This window comes from Typopeltis vanoorti, chromosome 16 (genome assembly GCF_054136105.1).
Source record: "Typopeltis vanoorti isolate ZY-2024b chromosome 16, IOZ_Tvanoo_1.0, whole genome shotgun sequence".
In the NCBI taxonomy this organism is placed as follows: domain Eukaryota; kingdom Metazoa; phylum Arthropoda; class Arachnida; order Uropygi; family Thelyphonidae; genus Typopeltis; species Typopeltis vanoorti.
The window spans coordinates 116,550,408-116,568,243 of record NC_143564.1 but is presented as its reverse complement, the minus strand read 5'-3'; the positions used below and the strand labels follow the sequence as shown (position 1 = coordinate 116,568,243).

The 17,836-nt window shown below is 35.5% G+C and overlaps 1 protein-coding gene across 1 annotated transcript in view; it reads right to left on the bottom strand.

The window, feature by feature from the left end:
* Positions 1–17,836, bottom strand: part of LOC150098280 (uncharacterized) — a 189,303-nt gene that overhangs the window by 52,919 nt on the left and 118,548 nt on the right. The window contains exons 4-5 of the mRNA XM_090406296.1: positions 7,970–8,183; positions 7,625–7,758 (exon numbers count right to left, since the gene is read on the bottom strand). Of these exons, the coding sequence (XP_090262422.1) occupies positions 7,625–7,758; positions 7,970–8,183 (348 nt within the window). The remainder of the gene's footprint in view (positions 1–7,624; positions 7,759–7,969; positions 8,184–17,836) is intronic.

The following is a 17,836-nucleotide window of genomic DNA, read 5'->3' as shown; positions in this document are numbered from 1 at the left end:
AATGCTTCCAGATACGTAAACGAAAGATGTTGTAGAAGAGCATCCGTGATATCGTAATATATTTATTATCCACAGAGCATATGTATCTTATAGGTATGTCTTTAGATGAAGTAAAATATACTGTACGACTGAATGAATATTTTCATAGGTGTGAGTTCATAAATTATACAATTATTTTAAAATATATTTGTAATTTCCTTATAATTGAATATTTTGATTATTTGAATAGCCAGATTTTATTATTATTGACTTTACATAGCAAAGTGCATACCAGATCTAATATTATTTCAAGCTTAATATGTGTAGAAACTATGCAAGTTTCGTAAGTTGTCCAGAGAGCTTACGACAATACAACCCTCATTATACCTGAGTTGCCTTAGAATTTTACATCGTCGAAGTGAAGACTTATGGCCTTCCTTTAGTAATAATTATTGACTTCATTTATTTATTGTACACATAATTTAACTTAGAAATGTAAATGTTCATAACTTTTTCTTTATTTTAAACTATATCTGAAGTCGAAAAACCTATTTGTTGTTAAAATTTTACAACCGAGGATTCACTGATTGTAATCTAGAATCTAGAATATGTAATAAAGACCATGAACAAGTTGCACTTTTATGTGCAACGTGTTCATGGCCTTTAGTACAGATTCTAATCCATACTGAACTGCAATATCTTTATTGACACTTAGGAACATTAGCCAGTATCAAGTGCATTAAGCAGGGTATATTCACTTTGTTTTAAGATTAGAGTAAAGTATTTAAGGAAATCTTTCAAAGAACAGCAGTTTCGCATTCAACAAACTTATTTGGAAGTCGTTTCAATCTTTCTATATAGATTTTGCTATGGGCATTCATGAAAGTTCTACTGGAACAAAAATAACAATGATAATGATGGTATAATTATTATTATTTTATATTATAATTTTGGATGAGAGTTGGGGAATAATATTGGCCAATTCTACAGATACATCATTGTCCATGAAAGTATCTGTAGAAGAGGCAGAAGGCAGAAACTGAAAGTCAGTGAGAGAGGGATTGAAGGGGATTTGTGAGAGAGGGATCATTAATTAAGCACTTTATTTATAAGCACTTGAAAGTGCAGTGCACTTTAAAGTACTTACAAAATTATATTCCGTTTTAATCAATTTAACTTAGCTAGGCAACAAAAATAACTAGTAGCCGCCGCTTAGATGTAGTTTAAATTTGGTTATATGGTACTTCGATTTTAATTTTAATATTTGTCATCCTAAAGACATCAGATAATCATTGAGTCGTGGTGAAATAACCTTTGACGTTTGAGTCACTGGTTATTTCAACAACTTCAAAACTCTCTGAAGTCGAATATTGGAGGATAGCAACATTTTTCTCATTGACTGGCACAAAACAGTGATATGATACATTCTTATGTTGTAATTTTAATTTTTTTAAAATTTCAAATCTTTCTTTAAGAGGCTTGCTGCCAAAATCTTTGTTCAATATCTTTTCTGGATGAAAAATAAATAAATAAAATAAAAGAATTTTATATTAGCAGTGTTGCTAGAACAGAAGTCGAACATGGTTTTCGGTGATCAAATGCGGTTTTCAATGGTACTTTTAGACTTTTCCAAATGAGGTCACTAACGTTTGTTGGTGACCTCATTAACAAATCCAACTTCACACCAAAACAGCTGACACGAAGAAACTGGGATGGCAAATTGCATGTTGAATCTCGTCTCATCCGCCAACAACATGTTTGATGGTTCACATACAGTCATGTTTAAGCTCTCCAGTATTGCAACAAGTTCTGCAACTTCCATGATTTTTACAAATGTGGACGTGGGAATTTTAGTGTTTTATATAACCCGTTTATATCATATTTTTCTTGATTAAGTCACTTCCATTCTAATTTGAAAACCTGACAAAAAGCATATAATTTTCAATGAGAACATTATTTTATCATTTTATTTATTAGAAAAATGCTATTCTTTCTTGAAAATGAAATGAAGGATTGAAAAAATACAAATAAAATTTCTGTAAGTTCTGTCTAATCTTTAGGTTAGCAGTATGTTATCCTGGGCAATGTGGTCCTGTTGAAATAGCGAATTACATTCACAGCGATAAGTTGCCTGAAGAAAGAACGTTCTAAATTCGAGTCTACTCGCTGACTAGAGACTTTTTCTCAGTCTTTTTTGGAACCTGTTCCCGAGTTAGTCGATCTCTGGCTAGGTCAAGCCGGATTTTTATACCACCAACCCTCGAGTTTTTCATTCAGCAAACTTGGGAAAATATACCGTAGAACTCACACTAACTCAGACGATAATATATAGTGTTAGAGTTAAGAATTACGAGATTGCGACACATCTGCTGTACTCTCCTCATTCACCCAATTTACAGATAATCGTGGGCCAGGCGTTGTGTGATTCTCGCCGCTCTTCAAAGTTAGTTAGGGCTTAAAAACTTCTCTAATTCCGTTTGGGGAATAAAAGCCGTCAGCTGATTTACTATTTTTAAAAATTTATTTATGGATTAGACATCCGACACTTTATGTATCTGCACTTAATCTTTTTTTTTTTTTTTTTTCAATTTTTAAGCAGTCATTCATTTATATTTTTACTTATTCTGTTTACTGTCACATGGTATGCGCTCATGATTCTAAAAAAATTGTCTTATACTGAAAATCTGACAAATTTATTTATTCGTGTGGAGTTCCCCCCTTTCCTCACCGTCCCTTAGGACTTATTGAGCCCTCCTAATGAGGGATTGAGTATGTATTCTATAATTGTAGATACATGTGTGTTCATGGGCCAGTTTGCCTATTGTGAGGGACGAAAAACCGCAATTTCCAGGTGAAAAAACCCTCTACCTCCGTATGAGACCGGCTTAATCACCTTTAGTCGAAAGAGTTCAGATAAAGGTTCCTCACGTCATGGACGGAAATCGAACTCAGGTCTTTCCGACTCAGTTGGTATAGACGAAGCTGTTTGGTTGGAATACGGAGGCTCTATGTAACAAATAATCCCACAAAAAAAAGCCATCTCTTCGCTGAAGGGATAAAAATAAACAAAATTGGACTAATTTTGCTTTACAGCAAAGTATCAAGACTATTTGTCATAAAAATTAAAATAAATTATTTCGTTATGCCCGCGTTTGTTTTAGCTTCATTAGAGCTGTTTTTAATTTTGCATACACTGAGGCAATTGTTTTTCATAGAAGAAAAGCATATATTAAGGTGGTTTGGGAAATGTATTAATCTCCCACAAGGAGTACAAAAATACGCAAAAATCAGACTTGAGAATCCAACCTAGAGCTTACAGTGTTGAGTTGAAATGAGGAAAAAGGGCACCCAGAAGATCTAAATCAAGTGGCCACCACCTTGTAACAAACAGTAGTCTGTTCTGATAGTAAAAATAACCAGAATGGGGTAATCTGGACATAAGCTGTGATTGATTTGTAAAATTCTGAAATTGTAAAATTCTGTGGTTCCAGAAAAATAAAACTGCAGCAGTGATCAGTAAGATGTGAGGGAAAAATTATTCAGTCATAAAGATAGGATGATAACTCGTGTTCATGAAAAATGCAAAATTCTGCAACTTTACTTCAATGTTTGATCTGATGATTTTTCATCAGTCCGTTAGTAAACCGCTTAGCTTCCACTAGTAAAGTTGAACTAACTAATTAATCGTTATTTTTAAAAGCATAATTGCATTAGCTTACATGAATTTATTTAGAACGATACAAAACTATAACATAATCGTGTTTCGCTTTATTTTTAGGAATAAATTAATAACGTGATCTTTTTTTTAGAAGAGAGCAGAATTCGTAAAAGTGCTATTTAGGCATATATCGAAATTTTCATAGTTTGCGATACTTAACTAAATATTTTTAGACATTCATAAGTATCCTTACCACATCGGGATTCGACCCCATGGCTTATTTTTGGAGAACAGATCTCTTTACTGGCAAACAAGACTGGAAACATGTCTAACTTTTATTATTATTATTATTATTATTATTATTATTATTATTATTATGATGATGATGATTTCTGACGGTATATTAAAATGATCAAGATTTAAACTTTACCGATAGATGGAAAATGTGCTGCTCCATCTGCGATTCCACTCGAAGCCAAATAATTTCACAAAGCCAATTCTTTACATTAGCCGAATTTTCATAACTGAGATTTTATTCTTATGGAATTCCGCGGAAAGTGCCAACATTTTGGATAGCAAGATGTTTCCCTTTATCAAACAACAAAGTCTAAAATCGTTTGGCTTGATAATAACAAGGTGCTTCTAAAAGAACTGGCAAGCTCAGACCAGTGTAAAAACCCAATTGAAAAATATGGAATGACGTGTGCATGTTGTCGCCATGAAGGCCAAATATTATTGGCAGAATTGAATTTCTATTTACTACTTAGCTAACAGTGTGAGACAAGCGAAAGGCAGCCTACATCTTGTTAAAAAGGGAATATTTTGATTGATGTAAATGTTTTTCAGGTATTTGAATATTTTGGCCAAGCCAGTGTTTGTTTTTTTTTGTTGTTGTTGTTGTTTTTACCCCCAGTAAATGAACTGGCTTTTATTGATAATAAAAACAAAAAATAAAAATGTTTTTGCTACTTTAATTGCATGCATGAAATTAAAGTAGACTAAGGGGGTGGGGGATCTGTCATATTTCTCTCGTGATAGCCAAGATAGATTAACGATTTGCTGCTCATAACCAGGATAAGCATTAGAAATCTAAATGTTAATTGATGGTGTTTAGGCTATCACAATGTCGATATGCATGCCGACCTCGTTTAAGTCCAATAGATCTGAAGAAACTTAAATAAGTTCCCAACCAATAACTATTAGATCATATCGGAAATTTCTTGGAAGAAACCAAGATAAGAAATCTTTTAGTTGTGGCATCCACGCCTAAGCGCAACAATGATGTTCTGGTCAGTCCATTACACGCTACGAAAAATTTAATCGCACGATCTCAGAGATCCGAATGAAACTCACTTTGTTATGGGGGTTCGAAGTGGCTGAAAACCATACTTTGACTCGAGAGCAATGTGCAGGTTTAATTCTTCCCATTTATTCAATGTGATATTACAGTGTCGTCTTAGTGTTATACCGGGCAATATGAAAAGATTAATTTCTTCTTTTTCAACGATCTTAAAACGGTTATTCAGCAAATCGTATAATAACATAATGAAACATTTTTATGAATCTTCAACCCTAACAACTGAATGATCTTAATGCCATTATTCTGCAACGTTTGCTGAAAGGGAGTCCGTATAGTGTTTTGTAGTGACATGTGGCGGCCGTCGGATGATGTCTACGGAATGTTGAAGCTGCTCACATGATGTAATCTAATAAAGAATCTATTTCTCGAGGAGTTCAAAAAAGTATTGACTTCCCATTGCAAATTAATACGCATATATATATATATATATATATAAAGCCGTATTTCACACAAAAACTTTTATTAATACAGCTTGTGTACAAATTCCAATCAAAAAGTATGAGGGGACAATCAGCCTCTAAAGGCCATCATATTTAAACAAATATTTCATGATCTAATCATGAAATATTTGCACACAATCAACTGTGTTAATTTATCTTACAGTAAAAAAAAACATTTTTTAACTATCAAAATATAATAAGAATGAAATCTTTTATAAAACATAATCATTGGCTACTGGTTTTACCATACGATTGGCTACCAGAAGGAAGAAAGGTAAAGATTATTTTATTTTCAAACTTGGGCTCATTCGTAATAGAGGAGTTGAAACAATAATTCCAAATAATCTATACACTGCCGAATAGACTCATTTTTGTTAGGTTATCGTATGAGTTTGTTGCTTAATATGTTTAACAAAAAAAAATTTTTTTTTTGAAAAAATAAAAAATAAACAAGAAGAACAAGGGGCTCGCAAATTTGAGAAAAATTTAACAAATTAATACGGTTTTTAATTAATACAAATTAGCCCCCGAGATCCCACCACTGGTTGTAAGGCGACTGAACGACTAGAAACATGGTCAAAGATATAAATCAACTTTTCTCTCCACACACACACACACACACACACACACACACACACACACACACACACACACACACACACACACACACACACACACACACACACACAAAGAAGCTATACGCATGTGTTTGGCCAGATATAATATGCTATTATTATTATTATGACTATTATAGCCTGTTTTTGTTTAGGAGTGTCCATTATTTTAAATACATTGGCTATTTTTACTTAAAAATTTTTTTATAAATATTTTAGGGCATTATGGGTGAGTATTGAAGGCAATTATAGCAGAATAAAAGAGGAGGAAAATTTTTGTACATACCTTGTTTTGATACTAGGATGTCTTCAAATTCCATGTTCCTGCTGAATTTTATAATCTCGGACACCGAGATTATAAAAATGCCAAGTGAAATTGATTTTCTTGCTTAATTTCCGAAGTTCGATTATTGCTTCTATTCCATTAATTCAGAGAACATTTGCAATGAGCGCATTACTGACACAATTGCTATTGATATTAAAACATTTGTTTCTCATTCCCTTTTAAATTACTGAAGTGTTCATTCTTCAAGGGGTCTGATAAACTATTGGGGGTGAGTACGTCTGGCATTCACCGAAATCTCCATCTTCACAGATTTTGCTAAAGCTGGAAATAGTTGCAACTCATTCAAACTGATTTTGAAAGCAGAAAACTTGCATCACATCGAATGCAGGCATGCTTTTTGGTTCCATTGTCCATAGCTTTCATCATTACGTACAGATAAAAAACCAAGCCGGAGTTCTAGCGCTTTACTTTTCCATCAGATCGTATATACGACTTACTTTACTCCAGTTCTTGCATTAATGACTCATAAATGTGCTCCTACTATTCCAGCTTCAAAACATTCACATCATCTTTTAAATGTTTCTCGGAAAGAAATCAGGGTATGTACCAATCTGGATACCAGAAAATCTCTCAGTCTGTTATGGTGGCATTTCTCCGACTGTTATTCTGATCCCCGAAGATCACAAGCTTAGAAACGAGCCAATGCATTTTCTTCCTAAGAAGGGCAGCAAGTTTTTACCATACAAAATTGCCTCTTAGTTATTCTCACTTTACTTCACTTCTTTCCTAATATAATAAAATAATCACTAACAATTAGACTTTACACTGTGTGGAGACAACTTCTAGAATAACATCCCCAATACTTTCCTAGAACCATGATCAGCAGGGAATCTTGCTTATGGCATTACAAATGACATCGAAAATTTCACAGAAACTGAAGTAGTTGGTCTTGATATCTGTAAGATTGAATTTGGCTAGAGACTTGTTAGGTAAACTCCCATCAACTCCAACAAAGATCATAATTTTTTTTTATCTGCAAGATTTCCAGAGTGCTCCCTAATCGCATATTTGTGATGATGGATTTTTATCCATTAATATGCATTCAAACCATATAGAAACGAGCACAACAACAAAGAATATTTACTAAACAAAAAAAAAAACAAATCGTTTTGTTACTAGGGCCCTCTCATAATTGAAATAATGGCAAAGAAAAATAACGTATTGTATGGCAGATCTGATCACTCAATTAAACCATTTCAAGGTGTATTATATTTACTATTAGCATACCTCTTTATCATTGATATACCACTTCAGTTCAGCCGGAGGATGAGCTTTCGAAGCAGTACAATTCACATCAACAACATTGTCTTTCTGGTAACGAGGACGATGTCCAGTAATAATGGGGCCATCTTTGCTTAGCGCTAGAAAAGTAACCAATGCTATATTAGATGTAAATGGAAATTTATATTAATACATGAATACAGTCACAAAGAAAAATAACTGTCATGGAATTTATATATATACATATATGCTTGTTTTTCTATACGAGTATATGCTCTGGTCCTTCTATGCAATTATAAAACGAAACACACACACACACACACACACAACAATTGTGAATAGTTTCCTCACCTAAATGCGTACTTATGGCTTTTTCTTTGTTCGTTGCGAGGATTTCTGTCCTACTTAGAGAATAGGCTCGGGATACAAAAGACATGCAGCGTAGTTTCATTACTCCACTCAAGAAATGCTGAACTTCGAGAAAAAAATGAAGATCCAATCGTGAACTTATCAGGCCATTCTGTTCATAGAGCATACTCGGTCGTGATAAGAAATGTGGTAAAACCTAAGGAAATGATATCTTATTTTAACACATACACATTAAGAGAGAGAGCAGTCATAATCATAACATAATAACACATGCTGTACACAATTCCTAGACTATCACATTGCCAATACAATTTTTTTTCTTTAATGACGTGCATGCTGGACTCATAGAGTTCCAAGCATATTATGACGAACATTCATGTTATAAATGTCTCGTACCCATTTCTTGATGAATAACAATAATCACTAATGAATTATTTTTATACATCTAAGTGAGGCAAAGCTTTTTGTTTTCGCTTAAAATAGAATTAACCATGTATGACTCCATACAAACACCAACTTGCTAATCGGTGTTGAATATTACTTAATTTGGTATTATTTTAATAGCTAATATAGCCTACTTTCATTTAGGAGTGCCACTTTTTTACAATGTCATTGGCTCTTTGCTCAAATCTTAGAGCATTACTGAAGTGTTATAAAACTAGCATGTGAAGAATAAAATTAGGAGAAAATTTAACATACCTTTTTGGATGTTGTTTTCTGTTTCCTTATCCCGCGATGTGCCTTCATCTGCTGTTAAGCTGTTAAAGGAAGGGTTTTTTTGGGGGGAAGTGGGGGTAAAGTAATGTGGGGGAATTATTTGAAAAACCCGAGTTTTTATATATGTATATTATTATTATTATTATTAACAGTGGGTAGAGAGCGTTTTTTGGGAGTGGGGGTGTGAGAAAAGGATCTGAAGATAGGAAGTATTTTTTGGGGGGGGGGGGGAAGAGGAGGGATTTAAGGGAAACACCCCTGACTTTTTCCCCTTAAATCCCTTCTCTTCCTCAAAAAAAAAAACCTTTCTATCTTCAGATACTTCTCTCACACGCCCTGCTCCCAAGCTCTCTCTACCCACCCTTCTTCTTCTGATTCCCATCTGCCGTACGGCCGCGGGAGGGTAGCTATATGCTACCATTCTAGGGAGAGATGATTATGAGCAAGGTGGTTTCCCGTTGCCTTCCTTGCCGTAAGTATTTATGACTGTAACCTGTATGTTCACGGGGCCGGTTTGCCTGCTTGCGGGATGAAAAACCCCAGATAAACTGGCGGAAAAAACCCTGCTGCCCACGCCCAAGACCGGCTAACTTGGCTATGGCTGAGGAAGATCCTTAAGCTCCTCACGTCGTGGACGGGAATCGAACCTAGGACACTCCTTCCCCAGACATATGGTTGCGAAGCGCAAAGCCACTAGGCTAACCGCGCGGACCTACCCACCCTTAATAATAATAATAATATGCATATATAATATAATATATGGATTTTTTCAAATATTTCCAATACTTGAAATATTTCAAATATTTTTTCAAATATTTCAAATACAGTTTTTTTTTTTTCAAATAATTCCCCCACATTACTTTACCCCCACTTCCCCAAACCTCCCTTCCTTTAACAGCAGAAGAAGGCACATCGCCGGGATAAGGGGACAGAAAACAACATCCAAAAAAGGTGTGTCCAAATTTCCTCCTATTTCATTATTCATAGTTTTATAACACTTCAGTCAATGACCTAGAATTTGGCTAAAGAGCCAATAACATTGTAAACAAAGAGGCACTCCTAAACGAAAGTAGGCTGCATTAGCCATTAATAGTTTATTTTAGAGGCGTAGATTGGGATTTTCCCAAGAAATAATACCTTACTTAATTTTGTTTAATATTTTCAGCATTAATATACAGATTTTTTTTATAATGCACACAACAACGATTAAAAATCAACATATTTCAAAATATGACAACGGAATCCAAGTTTCCTACTCAGAAATAATCATCCTCAAATTGCAAACTATCTGTTCAGTAAGATTAGTACACAATGCAATGTTGCAGATTGAGATTCTGGTTTTATATAGATAGATAAATACAAGAAGAAGAATTTTGGTATATTAACTCAGAATGGAGATAAGAAGTTGACTGCAGAGATCGTAAAGGTCCTACTTTAGTTATTGTTTTTTAAAAAAATGTAAACGAAAGAGTCCGCGCGGTTAGCCTAGTGGCTGTGCGCTTCGCAACCATATGCTTGGGGAAGGAGTGTCTTAGGTTCGATTCCCGTCGGAGATGTGAAAAGCTGAAGGATTTTCATCAGCCATAGCCAAGTTAGCCATTCTTGGCAGTGGACAGAAGGCATTTTCCATAGCTTATCCTGAGATTTTTCATCCCGCAAAGCAGGCAAACTGGCCTTGAGAACCCAACACTACGGATATAGGATACACCGAGGCGTAGGGCTGGCCACCTTATCCTGTAACCGTTTGAGGTCCGATGATTAATAACCCCTCACACCGCAACGTAAAAAAGGGTAAAAGGAAGATCAGATGAGGGTAAACGATAGAAAATTCATAATATATGGACCTGGGAATCAGTCACTCCTGTAGATCAGATTCGTTTTCTTGTTTCTTTTGAAGCAACAAAGGTGTAATTTGAATCTGTTCAGTCAACCAGCTGTACACGTAACTTGTAACTTGAGACTTTTTTTTATGTTTAGGATGAGAAAATTACTGATGAGGTTTACATACAAAAATCCGACTTAAACTGATTGGTTTAAGTCAACGTTAATATTAATTTGATTCGGAGAATAATTTGTAACTGGCATTAGAATTAATGGAATGATAAAAAAAGCACTTCACCTCATCTAAATTTTTGCATAATTATTTATGATACATTAATTCTTGAGCAGCTCCATTCACACTTTTAGATTAGTTCATTACTGAATAGATTTAACAACGTATATATTGTTCCGTAAAAGAAACAGAACAGTCAGAACAGTGAAAAGATACGACAGAAAGCACTCTCATATTTCGTCTTTCAAATTTGTTTCATAATATTATTTGCTAGTTTGCAAATGACATCACAGAGGATAACAAATCACCGTAGTGTAGAAATTAATGCTTAAATAAAATACTACTGAAGTAACTTTGGTTAGTCTTTGAATTACATATCATATCCCTTCAATCCAAACATTTCAATTAAGATTTAGTAATGCAATTGAGATGGAGATCGTTGAACCTTTCCAGAAAAATAACTTCGTGTCTGCTGATGACGACTGTTGCCAAGTTGTTGCTGATACACACAGACAGAGAGAGAGAGAGAGAGAGAGAGAGAGAGAGAGAGAGAGAGAGAGAGAGAGAGAGAGAAAGAGAGAGAGAGAGAGATAATAACCCAAAATCTACTTCGGAACACAAGGATATGAGATGTGTGGATTTCACACATATGAGCAGGTGTACGTGCTTTCGGCTCTCATCAAGGTTTTAACTATTTCGTGCTGTCGCTAGCTTACCTGCACTCCGTCAAAGATATACATACGATGCTTGGTAGCATAACAGAAAGTTATCCATCCGCTTCACGTATCTCAACACTTTATTAGCGCACGCAACCCAAACGTCTGACACGTGTCTGTTACTAATCTGAGAGTTCAAATTCTTCTCGTATCTCTACGGCATTTCAAGCTACAGGAAACATATTCGAACAGTGTTACTAAATATCAAAATATCGACAACTTTTTGGTAGTCTTTTCGAATTCGTCACTGCAAAGTTTCATCAGAAGTAAGTCAGTAAACTGTTGCTGAGACTAGAGCGTTAAAATGCGAAAGTCGGCTGTAGGGAGATTACAGAAAGATTAGTTCTCGGAATAGACTTTTCACTTTCTAAATGATTAGTTAGATCTTCCTTGCTTTTTGTAGAATCTGCTTTGAGAACAGGAATTACAAATACTGTAAATACATATCTGTGTTCTCTTTTGATTACCACCATCCTATTTTAACAAATGACTTGAAATAGCTCTTTAAAATGTCTCAGTGAGTCAGAGGAAATGCTGCTGTTAATGGTTCACAATTTCCCATCTCTACTCGGAGAATATATTTTAAAAGAATTTTTTTTGTGGAGAGTTGGCAGTGTTTTCCGGCATTTTCAATAAAAGTGTGTGTGTGTGTGTGTGTGTGTGTGTGTGTGTGTGTGTGTGTGTGTGTGTGTGTGTGTGTGTGTGTGTGTGTGTGTGTGTGTGTGTGTGTGTGTGTGTGTGTGTGTAATTCGTGTGATATTAACTAAATGTGCTTTAAAAGCAAACTGAATTCAATCATGAAAATTTCGATTATCTGGCGAATAGAGAAAGAAAGCTGTCTGTATAAAAAATATTCTGTTTCTGTCTGTAGAGTTAAAAGCCTATTGTGCTTCTGGGTTGGTTCGATCATAAATTGTCACACGCAATCGTCTTACGAGTATGAATTGTAGATTTCATGTTTCATAAAAATACGGTGTAAAATTTTATTTATGATAAATTTAATAATTATTACATGTATTATGAATAAAGTACCATATTGGTATTACACTAATGTATTATACTTTAATTCCCCATTCAATGGGAATTTGCTCTAAATCAGGGTGGTTTAAGACAAAGAGCGGGAGCTGTTTAGATCAGAGCAGCCAACTATACTCTATGTTTTAAATTTTAGATAAAAAGTAAATATATTTTCGCATTGGAAGTTCAAAGTTCTGGAGCCGAGTTAATATTATACATTTTTTATAAGAAAGTTGGCTATTTTACAGGAAAGAGGACACTTGTGCATTCGACCTAGATCATATTTAATTTTACTCCCTCCTTATAAAATAACCAACTTTTTTCTTATACAAAATGCTCGCAACCACCTCACTGCTAAAATCTGGAATATTTTTTGAAAGGATAATTTATTCTTTTACTTCCTTTCTATAAAAAAGGTAAGCATATAGTGCCCAAGAAGGCTTTTTTGATATACGTAAATATAACCAACGGTTTGTCACTAAATATAATAGTATACATTATAATAGTATACATTATAATAGTATACATTATCTAATTCGTTTATTTAAAATGTTTGTTAATTAAATAAAATAAATCATAAAATTATTATAGTAATCCGTATATTTACTTTACCATGCGTTATTGGTATGCTAATAAAAAGCCTAAATAATTATTCAGTCAATCTGATATTCTTATATACTCAACAGTTGCAATTGAGTTCATCTCAGTGACAATTTCGTATCTTTGTTTCCCTCATGAGCGGCAATAGTGCTCGTGAACAAGGTTTTGGTAATATGGTTCAACATTTGGATATATGATTTTTTATATTCATTCCTGGCATGTTTATTGCCCATTGGACTAAAAATTCAGTTGTCATCAGTTTAAAAAAACCGTAATGATCGTTTCTCAAAAATGTCATAAAAATAGTTATTGCTTAATACATGATAACAGTACAGAAGGGATAGGGGAGGACATGTGCGTTAAAAGTGGGTATGTTTTTGTTTTCTGGTTACATTTGCTTCTCTGTGATTTGTGTGTGTTGGGGAAGGCTGTGTGAATTCGCCACACAATATTTGTTACGTATTTATCAGTTGACAGCAAACCCACAAAGAAGATCTATAATAAGCCGGCAAGTTGATCCTGGTATTTTGTTCGGGTTGTTGTATTAGCGAGGAAGAATGCTGTATGATGAAGGGGTAAAAAAAATGGGCTCGCATGTATGCGTAACTTTCAACGTAAACCTGACAGAATGGATGACAGGAAAGAAAACGAATAAGTATGATGTTCCCATAACCTAGCGCGAAGCAAGCAGGCGCCTTAAAGAACTAGTGTTTTGAATTGCATAACTTGAAAGTTTTTCGAGGAAATCGTTTATTGGACAAAAATAAAATAATATACAAAACATACAGTTTGCAGTGAAACAATTCCTCACAAAGAATTTTTGGATCCATGAGGGAAGAATAAAATTGCTGGCTAAAGAAACCGTAGATGTTTTACGATAATTGCAAGATTTTCTTTATATATAGCTCGACATGAATGATGTGATGGAAGAATAAGGATTTGAAGAATGAAAGCTAAATGGGCCTCCTAAATTCAACGTAGAGGAGATGTGTTGCATAAAGGTAACGAACAATCCTTCAATATCTGAACAAAGTTATTGATACCTTTGGTATCACTCCTTTCATGTAAAGAATATTTACAAAATTATCCCCCTCACTGAATGCAATAAAATATGCTAAACTCTATAAGCAGGTATGGGATAAGTATTAGATCATGGGACTTTTTCTTGTGATTGCAGGGTGCGTTCATTTGTTTCCTTAGTTTATTGGATAAACGAGCAAGAGAGCAACACTGTCGTAAAGGTTTTACCACAAAAAAGAGAAGGATGACGTAAGCTGAAATACTTTGAACTCATTGAAAGGAAGGGACGACGTCATAAAACAGTAATAGAAGGCATAGACCTTCAGTGAGATGGATGAATAGTGTGTCTGGAGTGACTGATCTTGAGAGTTGAAGCTTCCAGGAAAGCATACGACATGACCACCTGACCAGGATTAGTGTGGAACATCACAGGAAAGGAGTGACCATACGGCATCTGATGCTACAGGTCAAGACGTATATATACGTCCAGGTTATCATGGATGCGAAGTGCATATTAAAATTGTAATACCATTGATATTACATTGAAATATATGATGGATACGAAGCGTATGATGATGCGTATTTGATCCATAAGGTGGTTATCCACCTTACCGCATTAAGCGCATCCTCATATATTTCGATGTAATATCAATGGTATTACAATTTTAATATGCACTTCGCATCCATGGTAACCTGGACGTATATATATGTCTTGGCCGATAGCATGGTTATATTCAATGAGTATCTACTCACTGGATATAATCAGGATTAGAAAATCCGATGCTCTACTGTAGACGCTAAAGGTACTTTGAGGTCACTTCTGCTCGCTAATAAGCATCGTAGCAGTGGTCTCACACTGAATAACGAACTCCATCTGCTACTCGGAATTACTGTACTATTTAGAAGCTGGCATATATTAATCCACGGAGGGTATATCAAGGCCCAATGATGCACCCTTCCTGGGTATTTGATTACTAAAAGTTGAGATGCTGTTTAAATGAGCCTAGGGAGTTATAACATCGAATTTCCTGGAGAGAAAATTAATAACATAACACAAGTAATTCAAAAACAGAAAAGAAAAGTAAACAGAATCGTAGTTGTAGTAGGTACGAGAGAGGACATGAAAGGGTTGTTGGAAGAAGCGAGAGTGAAGAGTGAGAAAGTGAAAATCGTTAGTATTTTACCTCGCTAGGATAAAAATTAATTTAAAAAAAGCAGGGCTATGAGGGCAACCGATTTGATGCGTAGGCTATGTAGAAGGAATGGATGTGAGTTTTAGGATGTGTGGATGTTAGTTAGGATGTTTTAGTGAGTTTGAGGAAAGATTGGATTGGATGGCCTACACTTAAATGCGCTTGGTATCAGGAGTCTAGAAAAACTAATAACTGGTAGGAGACCTAACACAGAGAGTCAGGGAAATTAAATTATAAAGGGAGGAATGGTGTCGATGCGAGTGTAAGAGAGACAATGTTATATAACTGTGTTAATGACGCAAATGGGCCTTGTCATGAACGTTGACAGGAGAGAACGATTTCGGGATTGTGTTCGTCCGGTTCGGACCCATCAAATGTGCGCAAAGATGTCTACATGTGTAAGGCATTAGAGAAGAATAGAGATCTGCAAGTTGTCCTACTGTGTCAGGCAGACTGCAAACAAGAGTATACAAAAGAACATTCAGGTAGATTATTACGTCCGTACACGAATGCTAGGAGTATCAGAAACAAATAGTTAGAGTTTGTTATCTTAGTCTAGCGCTTCCAAAACTGTGGGCCGCGGCCCCCTTGGGGGGGGGGGGCGTGAAATAAAGAAAACAAATTTAAGATGCTAAAAATGTAATATTTGCAATATTCGGTGTGTATGTTTCGTATTGAATATAAATACAATAAATATTATAATAATATGTCTGTATTATGATTTTTTTTCGATGGGGGCCGTGAAATATTTAAATTTTTCCAAAGGAGCCTTTACATCCATAGGTTTGGAAAGCACTGCCTTAGTCAATATGCTGCGACCTCAGATTGTAGGTATTAGTTTATTTATTTATTCGCTAAGTATTATGGCTGTAGATCCGGGCTGGTTTGCCTGTTTGCGGGAGAAAAACCCAAGATAAACTGGGAGAAACCCTGCTGCCCACGCCCAAGACCGGCTAACTTGGCTATGGCTGAGGAAGATCCTTAAGCTCCTCACGTCGGCGACGGGAATCGAACCTAGGACACTCCTTCCACAGGCATATGGTTGCGAAGCGCAAAGCCACTAGGCTAACCGCGCGGACATAGGTATTAGTGAGACCTGGCTATCAGAATCAGACCTACTAACTGTTACCGAGTGTCATGGGTACAGTATTTTTAGGAAGGATAGAGAGGATTGGAGAGGAAGGGGCGTGCTGCTAATGATATCGGATGAATTAAATCCAGTTAGAGTTGAGATTTAATGATTGCAGTAATACTACTAACAATATTTCATGTGTCAGTGAGTTTGAAGCCATCTGGTGTGAGGTGGAATCTAACAAGACAAATTGCATAGTGGGGTGTTTGTAACAGACCTGGTGGATCGGTTGCTAATGATAAAGAAATGCATTACCAAATAGAAAAGATGAGCGCGAAAAGAGTAATCATAATGGGAGAATTGAATTATCCAAATATTAATTGGGTATCAGTAGAATATCATAAGAAGAATGAAAATGACAATTTCCTCAAGCAGCATGTGACAGAAGGAACTCGAAGTCAAAGAGTATTAGATTTGATTATAGTGTCAGAGGACGTTTCAATTAAAGACGTAACTATTCTGCCTCCAGTTGGTGACAGTGATCATGCGGTACTCACTTGGGAAGTGACTAAGTTTATGAATGTTCCATTCAGAAAAGGTTACATGCTGCTTATAATGTGGATGACATACGTCATGAACGTTATAAGCAGCAGGTTAGAATAGTCACAACTGTTGTCGGGAAAGCTGTCTGAGTATGAATAGAAACTGGCTCTGCATACTAAAGACAACCCACAAGAATTCTATCGATATGCTACAAATAAAAGAAAGAGTGAATGAAAGAATAACTCTTCTAAATCCAGATGGCATGAGGGTTCCAGATGCAGAAGAGATTGTTTAGTTAATGAGTGCTCATTTCGTTAAAAGCTATCAACCTGGTGAACGCAATATTGAGCTCACTGTTAACTCTTCACTAAATGAAGAAACGCAGGCGTGTGAGACCGAGGTATTAGAGCTATTGCGCAAATTGAATAAGAATTCAATTACATAGAGACTGATGGAATATCAGCACTTGTGCTAAAAGAGTGTTCAGCTGAACCTGCCATTCCTTTGACCAGGGTGTTTGTATGCTATCTGTAGCATATTAAACACCCTTTGACCAGGGTGTTTAATATGAGCCTCAGAACAGGAAAGATTCCGCAGGAATGGAAGAAATGTATGGTAATTCAATTGCACAATGATGGTTCAAAGACCAATATATCCAACTGTCGACCAATTAGTATCTCAGGAGTGGTGGTGAAGATTTTGGAAAAATTGGTTAGGGCCCGCATTCAGAAATAGATTGACAGTGAATCTCTACTTTGCAATGAACAACATGAGTTTACTACGGAAAGGTCATGTTTTAGCAACTTGCTCACATTCTATAACAATGTTACCATTGAACTAGACAAGGGGAATGCATGCACTATGATACTTTTGGATTTTGCTAAGGCTTTTGACAGAATACAGCATGGTAGACTGTTG